Below are 16545 nucleotides of genomic sequence, written 5' to 3'. Positions count from 1 at the left end.
CTACTGGATAAGTTGACAACGTCGTCGCCATACTTTTAAGTACATTTATAGTTATAAAGCTTTTGCCAGTCCATCATTTTGTAGCTTTTAACATGGAGCAAAGGCAATGTCAGAAGATGACTTTAGTCGGTGATTCATTAGAACATTTGTTGTCTAGCTCTTCAATCTCTCAGCAAAATGTAGGCTAAAGGATGCCACACGTATCAGACAGAAGTTGTTCTATAAATTCGTAGCCCGACATTAAAAACATTTATAGTCGGTTGACTGATCGCGTTGTTGTACCCAGTCAAAGGAATAAACACACAGGAACATCATGAACATTCAATGGTCTTGCCAGTTATCCTGGCAAAACATGTAGCATAATGTTCTTTATTTATTGCCAGGACACGGTCCAAGTAGCCTAGGTATACATAACATTGAAAGCTAATTCGTTTGGAATTTCTAGGCTATTGATGTTACATGTTGATGTTCAGCCTATTCAATTTAACAACTTCAGAAGGACAAGACAGCCAGTACACTGTTATCCTTATTTAAGTGGCTTGTCACTGCCTGAAGTGCCTACTTATCTATCTATTCTTCCTATGAACCCGGTTATGACTGCTTTAAACAAGCACCAGGCATGAGGCTACACACCTCATGCCGGGCTTTTACAGATGTGTGTATTGGCACTTTGAAAGGTTTGAATTATTATATCCACATATCAATGTATAATTATTAAATCCACTGCAACAATAGGACAAAGGAACACCAACAAAATGTGAATAGCCTACAAACAATAAGCATACTACTGTAGTATAACTGTAACAGGCTAGAGGCGATTCTAGGTTTTAAAACTGGTGGTCGTAGCACTCTATCTAACCACTCGTTCAGGTGCTTTCTCGAGTGTTTGCAACCAACTACCGCACACGTCGTTCCCGAACCACTTTTCAAACAAAGTTGTTTGAATGCACGTTGTTTCATAACAAGGAGGCAAAGTTGTGCATTACAATGCAGACATGACAATGATTGGCACCAATCTGGCGCACTTACAAGAGCAATTAACTGAATAAATGCCAGGTATAGCCTATCGGAGACAGTTGCGGTCTTTCCATGCGCCCACCTGCTTCGTTGACCAACCAGCCGGCAAGTCACTTGTGCTAGCAGCAGTAGCAGCTAGCGTTACCTCGGCACCTGCTGCGTCTTCGGAGCACTCGGCCTTGTTTCTTCTGGGGAATCACTGGGTGGGAGAGGATCCTCTGTTCTGGTAGTGAGTGGGCCCACTGTGCTAGCTGCAACAGCATTGTCATTGGGTGCCTCTTCATCTCTGAGTGCCACCTTTTTGGATGTGAACCCAAAGTGTGTGAATGATACACTCTGGTTAGCTTTCGCTTGCTAGCCATTGACTTCTCAACGTTTCTGTTTGGCGCACAGGACTGGCTGGCTCCGCTTTGCAAAAAAAAGGGTGAATAAATGTTTTGATTTCTGAATACTGGACATGGTGAGCTTAAAAACATTTTAGTGACCATTAGTGACAATATTTATTTATTTATTTTGAAAAAAAATTTAAACCCCCTTTAAATTTTGCTTTTGAGGCTTTCAGGGGGGCTCATGGGTTAATCGGGGGGGTCGAGTCCCCCCGGACCTCCCCGTATTTGATTTGATTTGATTTGATTTATTCACAATACCACTTCAAATATTACAATAATAATACAGTTGGGGTACAAGACCAATTGGGTAGAGTGAAAGGGTCCCCCAAAGAAGCTAGGAAAGCTTATAGGAGGGGGCCGATGATTCATGTAAGGGTAGTGGTACTGACTATAGGATACACAATACCACAGATGACGCACAAGTACATGCATAACATACATAACATGGTACAGACTATAGGATACACAATACCACAGATGACGCACAAGTACATACATAACATAACATTACATACCTTCAATCATACACATACATCCCAGTAGTTTTTTTAAATTAATTAATTTTTATATTAGGTATAGGTTAATAAGAAATTATGTTTTAGTTGTCTTTTGAAGTTGGAGATAGAGGTCAGCACTTTGAGGCCTTCATCAATCCCGTTCCAGATCTGTGGCCCCCTACAGACAACACTCATATTGGAACGCACATGTCTGCGACATTTTCCTGATATGAGTGGTTTGATTCTCGTTTGGTATATATGCTGGGGGCTGGAGATGGGAACAAGACTACTCAATCTAGGGTTCAGTCTGTTAACAATTTGGAACATAAGGCAGGCATTATGATATTCATTTAACTCAGTCAGTCTTAATAACTTAAAACTGTGGAATAGAGGTTGGGTGGGAGAATTTATCTCTGACCAAGACAGAGCCCGTATGACTTTCTTTTGCAGGGAAATACGTTTTTTAAGATGGCTGGTGAAAGTGTTGCACCATATCACATTACAATAGTTAAGATGTGGTTCAAACAGAGTTTTATACAGCGTGAGAAGGACAGATAGAGGAAGAAAATGTCTGATCTTATAGAACAAGCCAACATATTTGGACAGTTTGTTTACGAGATAGTCGATATGACTTTTAAAGTTAAGCGACTCGTCAATGAGGACCCCCAGGAATTTAGTGGAGTACACTCTTTTTATCGCCTGCCCATTTATTTTAATCAGGCAAGGGTCAGTGTTGATAAATCTTTTACATGATTTGAATAAAATGAAATTTGTTTTGCTGACATTTAATGATAGCTTATTGCATTTAAACCATGAATCCACTTTGGTTAACTCTGAGTTTACTATATCTTGTAAAATAAGTGGGTCCTTGTGTGATGTAAACAATTTTGTATCGTCTGCAAAGATAATTTTATGAAATATTTTTGAAGAATTTATAAAATCATTTATGTATAGAATGAATAAGAGTGGCCCTAAAATGGAACCCTGGGGTACCCCAAAGATCATGGGCTGACAAGTAGAGTTATGATCATTGACATGGACATACTGTTCCCTCTCATATAAATAACTTCTGAACCATTTAAGTGCTAAACCTCTGATACCATAGTGATGCAATTTATACAATAGAATATCAAAGTCAATGGTATCAAAGGCTTTTGATAAGTCCAAGAAAATACCAACACCACATTTTCCCTCTTCAATGCAGTCATTTATTTGTTCTATTAGGTCAAGTATTGCCATAGTGGTTGTACTCTTTTTCCTGAAACCGTATTGAGAGGCAACAAGAATATCCAGTTTTTGAAGATAGCCACTGAGTCTGGTGTATACTACTTTCTCCATTATTTTGGAGAAAGTGAGTAGGATTGATGGGCCGGTAATTGCTCATATCATTTCTGTCGCCCGATTTGAAAATAGGAATTATTTTAGCAATTTTTGTCATTTTAGGTACAGTGCCAGTAAGTAAAGAAAGGTTGATGCAGTGAGCCAGTGGCTCTACAATGCCATTTGCAATGGCTTTCATGATCTTACTACATATTCCATCTACACCAGCGGTGTATGAGCTCTTCAAGTCCGAAATTATCTTGAGGAGCTCAGTACTATCTGTCGGTATCATGAAAAATGAGTTGATGTAGCTACCAGAAAGAAAATTCTTGAAGGTGACACCCTGACTTATATTCTTAGCCAGATTTACACCTATTGAGGCAAAATGATTATTAAAATTCTGTACAAAATCATCTTTGGCATCACCAAAGTCAGGCAGAGTAGTAGGTTTATGTCTCCTGTTGAGGACTTCATTTAACCCTTGTGCTGCCTTCAGGTCACATGACCCAAAGGTTCATAACGAACCACCGTTGTGTTTACCCAATTTTACCCAATACAAAAACAAATAAAAATAATTTTCTTTTAACCATTGCAATGTGGGGGGTCTGAGACAGCCCAACAGTTAAAAGAAAATGCTTCACTTTGTTTTTGTAGGAGGTAAATTTGTCGCAATACGACGGTGGGTCACAATGACTGATGGGTCAGAATGACCCGAAGATAACACAAGGGTTAACACATTCCATGACCTCCTACAGTCCCCCTGTGATGCTTGTAAGAGTTCAGCGTAATGGCTTCTTTTGCTCTTTCTTATGATCTGCGTTAGTTTATTTTTATAAGAAATATATTTCTCTTTATTTAAGCTAGAAGGATTTTTTATGTAGGATTTATAAAGCCTACTTTTATATTTAATAGACTTTAAAATTCCTTTTGTAATCCAAGGGTTCTGGAGAGTAGTGCTGCATCTGACAGTCTTCTCAGGGATTGTGTCCATAATGGAGTCTTGAATGATCTTTATCAGACTGTCATATGCTGCATCAGGAGTCCCACTGTCATAGACGGAGTCCCACGACTTGGTCTGTAAGTTAACAATTAGATGCCGTAAAGTTCTATTGTTGAGGATTTTAGACTTAATATTAGAGAGTGGGGGAGAGAACGATTTCCCAGAGCCAAAAAATATTACAATGGGAAAATGGTCTGTAATATCAGACTGCACGACTCCCGTTACCAACTTGGTATTTTGAATATTAGTAAGAATATTGTCAATAATCGTTTTGGATGTCGGTGTAACTCTAGTAAATCTATTAATGGTGGGGAAGAAAGAGGATGAATGCAGTGTGTTCATAAAGTCATGTTTTACCCCGTCTTCCTTGGAAATATCAATGTTAAAATCACCAAGGAGTATACAGTCTTTTTTTTGCTTATTCAGTTTATGTAATATATCTTCCAGTTTACGGTAAAAAGTGTCAAGAGCAGAGTCAGGTGGCCGATAAAGTACACCGACAATAAATATTTTGTCATTATTGTTAATCTCAATAAATAAAGACTCACAGTCGTCATCCTCTAGGTAAAGATCGCAGATTTTTACTTGGAGACTGTTCTTAACATAGAGACAGACCCCTCCACCTGTTCTATTAGGTCTATTCTTAATGTGTAGATTGTACCCATCAAGATTAAGCAAATCCACATATGAGAAGTCATTAAGCCAGGTTTCACTACACCCAATAACATCAAAATGACAACTTGAATTAGACAATAAGGAAACTAAATCAGAATGATGTTTGTTTAGGCTTCTGATGTTTAAATGTAACAATGAATAATTATATATATATCATTTAATGGTTTTAAGTTATCAGGGTCAAGAACATTGCAAGTAATATTGCCACCCATATCCAAACAGTGTTGAGAATCTCCAACAATATTGAAATCATTAAAACCCATAATATAAACAGTACCAATTAATCATGGAGTTTCCTGGGATTACATAAATACATTGACACAGCGATAGCCGCAAGCACACTCGGAACCCCCAAACACACATCACAAACAGAAAAAGAAAACCACACTGGTTGTGGTTATTGTATTTAGCAGACACTTTTGTCCAAAGCGAGAAAATATGAATCTTACGATAGTTAAAATTAACAGTAAACAGTTTTTAAAAGTTGCTAAGCCAATATTAAGCAAAATAGTAATAATAACAATAATGGCAATACAATATCAAATATCAATAATAATAATAAAAAAATACCATAAAATACCATAAATATACAAATCATAACTCTAAGAATTAATTAATTATTTAAGTGTAAGATCAACAGATAAGTCTTGAGACCCCTCTTAAAGGATCCAAAACTATCACATGAACGCAGAACACTAGGCAACTCATATCATAGAATGGATGCATATTTTAAGAGGACTGTCTGCAGGGAATGTGTCTGACCAATCACGGTGGGTGTGGGCCGCCTGGGCCAAAAATGCCAGGGCCGATTTTTTGTCCCAGTCCAGCCCTGCTGGTCAGGGAGTGTGTGAAGCTAAATATTTGAGTTGTATGGCATGTGTGTATGGAAAACGAATGTATGGCAAATGTTTATGCATAAGATGTTGTACATTTAACCTAAATGTTTAAAAACTGTACAGGAATTTTACTGAAATGTGTTTTTTAAAGGAGCTATAGTTCTTAAACATTAACAGACTGTAAACATATTGATTCCTTTATATATACATTTTCAAGTTTGCAAAGAGCATGTTCACAATATGTGCCTGTTGTCAAGTCAAACAACATTGCCACGGTGCTAATAATCAATATAAATGGAAATTAAATGCAGATCAATAGCAATACTAAACTGCTCAACATCATTTAAAATTCAAACCAAGAAATCCAGATGAAGAAAAAAAAAAATCATAGTCATGGAAAAATCTCACACAAAAAGGCAGATGTACAGTCTGAAGTCAAGTCCGACTAATCTTCCCTGGCATAGGCTAGGAGTCCACCAGAACCACATGCCAAACACCTCCACAGACAAACTGTCATTTCGGTGGTTTGCAGGTCCCCGGCAAGAGGTTCTTATTCTGGAGTGAGGTCTTGTTTGATGGCTTGGAACAAACTGACAAAAGACTCTGCCCATGCCTCCCTCTGGTGGCCGGAGGTGGAATTGGAGATTCGTTGGGCAGTGTACACCATGGTCAGCACTGTGCGCTCGAAGTCCTCTGGTCTCAGGTGGCCCAGGTGACTGCTGAGGTCAGAGGTCAGGCGTCGCACCTCGGTCAGCTTCCTGGGGATCACGTCCTCACAGATGACCTCCAGCTTCCTGGTCTGGCGCAGGGAGGCCAGTTCGGCGTCCGGCAGGGAAAAGGGGCCCGCCTCCCCCCCGAACTGCAGGCCTGCCAGCAGGATCTAGCATGGCCAGACGGATGAGAGAAACTCAGAGGTTAGGTACTACTCAGTATACAGTGCGTTAATTGGTCCTTATACAAAAGTGCTCACTTCGAAGAGTAGGTTGACGTCTTGTATGGAGTTGTGGAAGGTTGGGTTCACCATCGATGCCATCCCTCTCTTCACTCGGACCGCAGACGGAAAGAGAGCTGATCATGAAAAGAGAGAGAAATAGATTAAGGAGAGAGGGATGGAATGAGAAAAAAAGAACCAACCAACTTTTTCTCACACTTTTTCTATTTCTTGCACCACTTTTTCACAAAACAGCAGAATTCTTCTCTTCTTCCCAGGGCAAGACTAACACAGCGTATCAGTGCAGGTCGAGGTCAGACCTGTTAGAGGCCCAGTCCAGGGGCAGGTACTGCAGACATGTGTGTCCCCGTCAGGCCTGTTAGAGGCCCAGTCCAGAGGCAGGTACTGCAGACATGTGTCCCCCCGTCAGGCCTGTTAGAGGCCCAGTCCAGAGGCAGGTACTGCAGACATGTGTCCCCGTCAGGCCTGTTAGAGGCCCAGTCCAGGGGCTGGTACTGCAGACATGTGTCCCCCCGTCAGACCAGCACGTGGGCAGCAGATTGTGGATGAACGCAGGGCAGAAGCAGAGCCCAAGTTTGTCCCTCAGACAAATGCAGCTCAGGACGGGTCGTAATCGGACCGTAGTTTTGATGTGAGCGTAAATGAGAACAGCATGCTTGTTTGGTCCAAAACCTGTGTCTTAGACTGAAACACTGTATAATAGTTAATATAAAAAGTAAGCATTGTTATCATTTATCAGAGAGAGAGAATGAGAGAGAGAGAGACAGACAGAGAGGAGAGACAGAGAGAAAGAGACAGAGACAGAAAGGAGAGAGACAGAAAAAGAGAGAGAGACAACAGTGTGAAAGAGAAAGAGGGGGTGAGAGAGGATGAAGAAAGCTGGAGAGGAGAGACAGGAAGGTACAGTAGATGGAGAGGATCCAGACACGGTGTAGCTACTGTTTCCACTTATTGTCCAGTAAAACCCTTTAACAGCACCAGGTCTCCTCCTCCCTAGAACTGAGCCAGGGTTCAGACTTGAGTGTTAAATCTGGACCTGTTAAGACGTACAGTTCAGGAGGTATGGGGGGGGGGGGTGTCATAATATCCCAGATGAGTTGAAGATGTAGTGAGCAGACAGTCAAGCAGGCAGCCAAGAACCCAGGAACAGACGGACTAGGGATTCCTACTTGAAGATGAACTGACTATCTAAGGAAATGGTTTCTGGTCTTTTTTATTTGCTTACAGCAAAAAGACGAGCAGACATTTTACTTTTAACCAGCATAGCAGGCATCCTTCAGACCACTGTGCAAAGAATTGATTAGCAAGAAAATATTTTAAATGAGTTCAAAGAATGAGTTCAAATTGTGTTCCTTAGTCTGTCGCTGGGCTAACATCGTTCCTCCAGGAACTGCTGGACTAATAGAGTTAGCAATCATAATACTCTCTAAGCCCTAGTTAGCCTACAGCTCAGTGAGGTCATTTTCACCGACACTGCCAGGTCACGTTTTTTGCTAAAATATGACGAAAGGCTTCTTACAGGTCCAGATCTGGACGACTTTTGGCCAACCTTCAACTGACTATTGTCCAACCTTTTCTCAACATTTCCATGACAATTTAAGTGGTCATTGTGTGCTTGTGTTTCAGTAGATAGCTTATTTGATGTTACTTAGCAACGGGTATCTATTTAGAAAGAAGGTTAAAGCAACAAATGATCAAACACTGCAGTTTTTAAAAGATTTAATCCTTGGAATAATAATATTGTAGCCAAGACAACAAGTGAAACCAAATCACAAATTATGAAATAGTTATTATTTCCTCTTGCTCTACAAACCAAGACATCTTTCATATGACCTACATAAAAAACATATATTTGACCAGATCTACATCAGTAGAAATCATGGAGACATAGTCGTCATGCTTTAGTGGCTATCAGTTTCCTGCAGCAGCTAATGGTTGGAATATTTCAAATATTTTCATATACGCAGCAGCTGCTAACAGTTAAAACACACTCAGTAGCCGACAGTAGAACTGGAATGAAGGTTTAAACATGTCAACAACCGTAGGTTCAATCAGTCAGCGTTTAAGGAACCAGTTATTCAGTAGAACTGATGGTGCTGGGAAGCGTCAAACTACAGTGAACCATTACATTAGACATCTGTTACAGTCTTTAAAAAAGTATTTTTTAAATGAAAGGTCATCTTGATGAGGAAACTGCTTTCCAACACAAGATAAGTGCCAGGGAGTGAATAGGAAAAAAAGAACCAGTCTCAAATATCCAGAACAATACAGAACAACCGTCCAAAACGTCTACCACAGACCGTATCTGAATGTGGGTGGAGGTATCCTATCCTACAGGAATACCAAGGTTAGGTGTGTGCTAAGAATTCTTCCAGTATCTAAACATCAGTGTTGCCCATCTGGGATACATGTGCCTTTCAGAGAGATCAGGCCAGCTGGAGAGAGAGACTACTTCCATGTCACATCCTCTCTCCTCCTCCACCACCTTAAACCAACACAGATGGGTCTGGCGGTCCAAAAATATCAAGAGAGAGTCTGTCGTGCTGGCGTGTCCACAGGGTGGGATAAGGGATGCTGTGTGTGTGTGTGTTTTTAGTGTTGAAAAATACAATACAACCATAATCATAGGATTATGAATTGTGTTCACAATGTTGTAATAACACAGAAGCACTGAACTGCGGTTGCCAAAGGATGAATTCACAAACTGGCTGATGTCCAGGAATTTGAGCTAAGCCTTTGAAAACTTTGGTGAAAATCCTAATTTGGGACAAAACTGTCCCAATGTTTATCCCAAAGACAGCAGAAGAGCTCTGAGCGATAAGGATGGAATTAAACACAGGGTGAGTCACTTAACAGGAATTCCATCTTTGCTAAATGGATTTCTTCAGAACCTCATCAAGTAAAAACACCAACACTTCTGTTCATTTGAACAGAAGAAACAGACAAAAATGTCAGGAAACGTACACCCGATGATAATCTTATATGTTAGTATGTGCTACGAATTTCAGGAGACTATCAGATGTGGCAGGACAATGATGAGTAAGATGCTATTGAACACAGGCCTCTCTGTACTGTATTGAACACAGGCCTCTCTGTACTGTATTGAACACAGGCCTCTCTGTACTGTATTGAACACAGGCCTCTCTGTACTGTATTGAACACAGGCCTCTCTGTACTGTATGGAACACAGGCCTCTCTGTACTGTATTGAACACAGGCCTCTCTGTACTGTATTGAACACAGGCCTCTCTGTACTGTATTGAACACAGGCCTCTCTGTACTGTATTGAACACAGGCCTCTCTGTAATGTATTGAACACAGGCCTCTGTACTGTATTGAACACAGGCCTCTCTGTACTGTATGGAACACAGGCCTCTCTGTACTGTATTGAACACAGGCCTCTCTGTACTGTATTTAACACAGGCCTCTCTGTACTGTATTGAACACAGGCCTCTGTACTGTATTGAACACAGGCCTCTCTGTACTGTATTGAACACAGGCCTCTCTGTACTGTATTGAACACAGGCCTCTCTGTACTGTATTGAACACAGGCCTCTCTGTACTGTATTGAACACAGGCCTCTCTACTGTGTTAGCAGAGATGTGACAGGGATCTGTGTTGCCTAGCCCTGTAAGACCCCTTGTTGTAAAATGACAACGTCACCTTGAGCTCTTTAATTGCTCATTTCTTTTTTTTGAAAGACCAAATTTATCCAATAGCATTGCAAGGCAAGACGATAGGACCCATTGGTTATGTAAATGTAGTCGTTCCCAAAAAATTGTAATGTTTTATAGGGAGCTAAAGGTGATGTTGAAATGATAGGGTCGGGTCTTACAGGCCTAGAGTGTGTGGGTCTTGAACCTGTACTCTCAGTCTACAGGTCTGATAGGACCCTGTGCTTCCTAGAGTGTGTGGGTCTTGAACCTGTACTCTCAGTCTGCAGGTCTGATAGGACCCTGTGCTTCCTAGAGTGTGTGGGTCTTGAACCTGTACTCTCAGTCTGCAGGTCTGATAGGACCCTGTGTTGCCAAAAGTGTGTGGGTCTTGAACCTGTACTCTCAGTCTGCAGGTCTGATAGGACCCTGTGTTGCCAAGAGTGTGTGGGTCTTGAACCTGTACTCTCAGTCTACAGATCTGATAGGACCCTGCGTTGCCTAGAGTGTGTGGGTCTTGAACCTGTACTCTCAGTCTACAGGTCTGATAGGACCCTGTGCTTCCTAGAGTGTGTGGGTCTTGAACCTGTACTCTCAGTCTACAGGTCTGATAGGACCCTGTGTTGCCTAGAGTGTGTGGGTCTTGAACCTGTACTCTCAGTCTACAGGTCTGATAGGACCCTGTGCTTCCTAGAGTGTGTGGGTCTTGAACCTGTACTCTCAGTCTACAGGTCTGATAGGACCCTGTGTTGCCTAGAGTGTGTGGGTCTTGAACCTGTACTCTCAGTCTGCAGGTCTGATAGGACCCTGTGTCTGCAGGAGTCCCTGCTGTGGCCAAGACAAGTTTAAAATAACTTTATCTTGATATATGATCACTGGAATAATATAGGGCGCTCCTGCTATCATAACAGTGGTCATTAACCTGTCATCTGCATCAACTGAAAGCAGTTGATTTATGTTGTCTTTTCATAACTAAATACAGATATAGAAATAAAGGGTTTTGCATTTTCAAATAAGTAAATGTCTAAGTAATCTAGAGACTATATATTGTTAACACATCAATGCAAAATAGTCTTTAGGAAAAATACACATTTTCAATACCTATTAAGGACATTTCAAATGTTAATTTTAGAAATATCAAGAAACTGCAGCCACATAATCGACTAAACAGAACACCGTCTCACCTTTGTTCCTCCGCTGAGCCGTGCACGCGTCCATCACGCAGTAGAACAGAGTTACCACGACCACCTTCCAGGGTGCCATGGTGACCTGGCCCCCTGCTTCCAGACCCAGGATAGAGTGGAGCACGACCCACTCCCAAGTGTGACCTGTAACCCCCACGCAGGCTCCTGTCTAGTCTCTTCTGTCTCTAGACACGTCAGAGCCACAGACACCACAGAATCAGACCTCAGACATCCATCATCAGAGTCCTCAGACTCAATTCGCCTCAGTGCATAGAGCCGGACTCCTTCTCTCCCTCCCCTGTACACTCCCTCCCTCTGTCTGTCTCCCTCTGTCTGTCTCCATCCCTCTCTCTGTCTCTCCCTCCCTCCCTCTCTCAGTCTCCCTCTCTCTCTCCCTATGTCTGCCTCTCTCTTTCTGTCCCTCCCTCCCTCCCTCCCTCCCTCCCTCTCTGGTCAGCTGATTTCCAGTCTGTCAGTACTGACAGATGGTAGTTATCAGCTTCTCTGAGTGAGAGAAAGAGAGAAAGGGCCCCAACTGCATTTCTCTCTCCCGGATGATCGCTAGTAGCCACAAAAACTTCCCCCCAGTCACCCCAAATCTCATCATCATTATCTTCATCATCATATTTATATTCTTCCCCATCTTTTAAACTGTCCACACACTGTCTAGTTATAGCAAACTTCTCAATACTGTATGCTTTTCATTTGCTGCCATTTTCATAACAGACATATTTTATATATTGAGTCCAGCTTTCCTTGGGAAACATCTTGTGTTCATGAATAGCACACAGGCACTCACAAAAATACTCTGTTCTGAACTGTGTCTGCTTATAAAAGGCTGAAACAACAACATCCCTGCAGGAGTACACATCAGCTTGACTCCAGTCAGTGTTTATGGATCTATGTTTCATTAGCTGTGGTTAAACTGACAGCAGAAACGTTAGTATTTCTGCCAGGTTGACTTGAGAAGCCAGCTCAGTCCGTGTTCTCTTGGCTGTGGTGGAGAGAGCTTGCAGTACCAACACACCAGTCACATGTAATATCCAGTCAAAGCCTGAACAGAAACCCAGATGAAGATGAGAGGACCACAGAGCCTTCCTGACAGTGGTTGGACTTCTCAGAGGCGGGTCCCCACCCGTATTCAGAGAAAAATCTCTCTGTGGCACTAGGTTTTTAGTGTTCGAAAATCAGAAGTAGTTGGTTTGGCAACGTTTCATGACTGCCTTACCAGAACGTGAAATACATAGTACTAGCTGCGATCAACACACCACCATCTCCTAACCCTATCCAATATATGAGGACTTTATCTCAGACATCTTGTTTTCCCCAGGAGGGGAGTGCACCGTTCCTGGAGGTACTGCAATACCAGGTCGATGCGTGGAGTGGACAGAGCAAGCCCCTCTTCCATCTCCCTGTTCCAAAAATAAATGTAATATATGGTCCCCGGGTAGGGGACCTATCAGATATTAAACTAAGAACTGTTTTTTATTTTGACGGATTTTATTCATACAACACACCAAAACACAAACGGAGACACTGATACTTTGTCTTGTGATGACCCACAAAAAAACAAAACGCAAAGAGAGACACACTCCCCACTTCACAAACCAGAAACTGCAACACAGAAAACAAACAGCAGTGGGCGACAAAAACAAAGACACCAACCCACCACAGGGTGCCATGCGCCCCAACAGAAAAACAGAACAAAAAGGCCCCACTCAGGGGGCCAAATCCACCACCTCATAGGATGCCAGGGGCTGCTCCTGCGCCAGCTCCCGGCATTTCGCCAGCACCGACGCCACGATAGCCTCCGTTTTAAGGGTGAGGACATACTCCCTCTCCGGAAGATTGTCCTGCAGGCAGAACACCTCTGCTACCGTCAGTTTGAGAGCGCCGAACAGGACCCTTCGGGCGAACTCGTCCCTGACGATCATCGCCGCCACCGGGTCCCTCCAAACGAAAAGGAGTGAATTCTTGATGCCCGCCCCGAACCTCCAAGGCCATCTGGCCTTCCCTCCAGCCGCTCCCCCGCTGGCCTTTCCGCCGCCAGGCGCACTGCCACTGGACGCCCCACCTCCAGGCTCTCCGCCGCCAGGCGCACTGCCACTGGACGCCCCACCTCCAGGCTCTCCGCTGCCAGTCGCTCTTCCGGCTCCAGCCTCTCCAACGCCACCAATTCCGCCGCCGGACAACCCTTTGGCTTGGTCAGCCCCAGCATCAGCTACTGCAGGTTCAGGCCTCTCCCTGCTGGACCCCGAAGGTCCTTCAACTCCTCGTCCCTGAGCCTGTCCCTGAGCCTCTCCCGCAACACCTCTCTCCTCCCTCCTCCGCCGTGCTTAGTGACCGTGCCCGTACATTGCTCGACCCCAGCCACTGAGCTCCCCACCGGTGCTTACATCAACTCCACCTGCCTCAATACCATCTTCCACCATTATTGCCTCTCTGTCGCTCGATCCCATTCTCGATTTCGCCGATATCCTCTCAACTTCTTCCAATTTAAGGCATAAGGCCAAGAAGCATTACCCCACTACACCTCGATGGACCGATGTCATTTCCAGGAACGTCATATTAATATACGGCTTCACGGTTGTACTAATGAGCTACATAATCCGTTAAAAAAATACAACTAAAACGAAGTTAGAAAAACATCATTAGCAAAGGAAAATCTCTTTAATCAACGTGTAGTCTTTGAAAACTAACGTGAAAACGTGGTGTAGCTGTCCCGTGATACACGTCCCTCCAATAGGCTCTGTGCATAAGCGTAGTGACAAACTTCCGCTTTTGTCAAGAAGTCGGCATTTTATTTTCCGGTTTATTTCCTGTCCTCATCCGCATTGGTGAATAAAAAACAAGATGAGTGTTGCTGTTGTATGGAAAAAAGAAAGTAAAAAGAAATACAATCTACGTGACTCATTTAAGTTCCAAGGCTCTCGTCATTTGACTGGAATAAATACACCAATAAGTCACGGGCCGGTGTTTGGGAGCGCCGATCTCGACCACCAGAACAGGTGTTGCACCGAAAGCTGTGACCCATCAGAAACTGTGACCGCATGATTATTCGCGGTAGTCAGGATTTCTTAATATGTGTTGTCAATATTGTCAATTAAAAGTCTAAACGTTTTACTTACGAAGAATTTGGTTGTGGGAGTGACCTAAGTTATTTCAGGAAAAAATTGACTAAGCTACGTGTCCGGTTTAGCCTCGATTTTTGCAGATTTCTGTGAAACTTGGAAAAACATGAATTCTAGCTAGATTATGTACACTTTAAGATAAATGTACATGCCTTGTTTGGCCAATGTGGTCGATTGTGGAAGAAAGTCGAACGTGTTTTAATTATGGAGAGAGGTATCCAGCCATAGCGCTAGCTAGCTACTTTTGGAGGAGGGGATTTCCGTTTTTTCAAAATGTTCCACTAATCACTATAATGGTCAAAACTTTTAATCAAAATATGATATTTCTAATCTGTCTTCTGTTCTACATTGCCCACAGAAATTTGTATTTTATATGTGTAATCCTGTTTGTAATCCAAATTTTTCCTAAAAGTATCTGTAATCTGATTAAAGTCTTTTTTTCGTAACTGTACCGGAATACATTTACCTTTTTTTTGTATCCCAATTATGTACCGCCGTTACATGTAATCCGTTACTCCCCAAGCCTGGTGGTAGTAACATGTTTGTCTGAAAGTAAATAAAATATATTAAGGTACATTTTCTCTGAAATGTTTCTAAACATGTGTTTCTTTGTGACTGCATGCACGAGTGACATTTGTAATAACCTACCTTACACTAGACCTACATTTAAAACTGTAAATAATCATGTTCTACTGTAAAAAACTAAAAGAAAGAACTAATTATTTAATGGACCAGCACGTTGGGTGACCAGTCACATGACCCCATTGTAACTGCTTAATAAAGGAGTTAAACTTCAAAATATTGTATACGCACGGGCAGACGATGTGCAGCTGCGGTCAGTTTCTGATGGGTCACAGCTTTTGGTGCAACACCTGAACCTCACCCGGCGGAGCCAGAGTAGGACAGCGAGCAACCCGTCATAATCCCGATGGTCGTGGACCACGACTATGGGGCCACCGCTTAACGCAACGTAAAAGCAGCCAATTGTTACCAATCTTCATTAAGGATGCAAATTGTTTTTGACAAGAGAACATCAATGTTTATATTCATATACTTAAAAAAAAGTCCTCCTCAGGCGGCTACTGTAACATGAAGGTACGTCTTTGGAGTCTGAGACATATTGAACTGACACTCAATAGAGCTCACAATAGTGAACTTATCCATGAGCATGACAGCATCACTTCCTAATTATTTTATAATAATTTAAACAAATTATTATTTGTATTATTCTATGTTTAAGTTTGAAATAAACAGAGAACATACGTCCATCCTTTGGTAAGAGTAGTAGTCACAATCTCAACCTGTAGCTAACGTATTTGGGGGGATATAATATTCATGAACTGGTTTTCACAAAGAACCCATTTGAGGCACAAGCTTCTGAAGTGCTATGACTATGTTAAGAGTAAAAACCCCCCACAATTGTTCACTTTTTAGACATGTTACTTTTGTGATTAGTAATTAATTGGTTGTTCTTAATTGGTCATAGTTCACAATGAGGATATATGTATTTAGTAAGAATCAAATACCTACCAAGGAACTACCTTTGTGCTAAATTTGCTATTACTGCTTAGTTAATCTTGGTTCCATATTTGTTAATAGTATTAAGTTCAGTGTTAATGTAGAACTACCTATTACTTCCTGCATAGCTCGTTAACAACGGAACATTATTCTAAAGTGTTACCGTATTCAATGACTTCTAAAATTCATGTGTAATGTTATTATGATATGCTCCATATATGTCTTGCTTTTTAAGTTGTGTAAATGATAAATACATGCATAATTTTGTTCTTAATTGTTCAATTTTACAGGGAATTCTCCCCCTCAATGCAACCCAAAGCAAAACTCATTTCAATGAATTGCATTATTAAGTCTCAACCCAGTATACTATTTTA

General features: G+C 41.9%; 1 protein-coding gene and 1 pseudogene across 1 annotated transcript; both read right to left on the bottom strand.

The window, feature by feature from the left end:
* Positions 1-5891: 5891 nt before the first annotated feature.
* LOC134021750 (protein FAM180A-like) lies at positions 5892-11815 on the bottom strand. The gene is made up of 3 exons (XM_062462854.1): positions 11523-11815; positions 6705-6802; positions 5892-6614 (listed from the first exon to the last, which is right to left on the bottom strand). The coding sequence occupies exons 1-3, from the start codon at positions 11599-11601 to the stop codon at positions 6285-6287; spliced, it is 507 nt and encodes a 168-aa protein (XP_062318838.1). The 5' UTR covers positions 11602-11815; the 3' UTR covers positions 5892-6284.
* A 1039-nt stretch (positions 11816-12854) lies between these two features.
* Positions 12855-13026, bottom strand: LOC134021789 (U2 spliceosomal RNA; annotated as a pseudogene).
* Between the last annotated feature and the right edge of the window lie 3519 nt (positions 13027-16545).

This window comes from Osmerus eperlanus, chromosome 5 (assembly GCF_963692335.1).
Source record: "Osmerus eperlanus chromosome 5, fOsmEpe2.1, whole genome shotgun sequence".
Classification (NCBI taxonomy): Eukaryota; Metazoa; Chordata; class Actinopteri; order Osmeriformes; family Osmeridae; genus Osmerus; species Osmerus eperlanus.
Note: the sequence above shows the minus strand (reverse complement) of the source record. Positions and strands in the feature narration are given on the sequence as shown.

Coding starts and splice junctions, on each gene's coding strand:
- LOC134021750 (XM_062462854.1), bottom strand. CDS start 11,601: ATGGCACCCTGGAAGGTGGTCGTGGTAACTCTGTTCTACTGCGTGATG. Junction 6,803..11,522: donor GGCTCAGCGGAGGAACAAAG/GTGAGACGGTGT, acceptor TTTCATGATCAG/CTCTCTTTCCGTCTGCGGTC. Junction 6,615..6,704: donor ACGTCAACCTACTCTTCGAA/GTGAGCACTTTT, acceptor TGGCCATGCTAG/ATCCTGCTGGCAGGCCTGCA.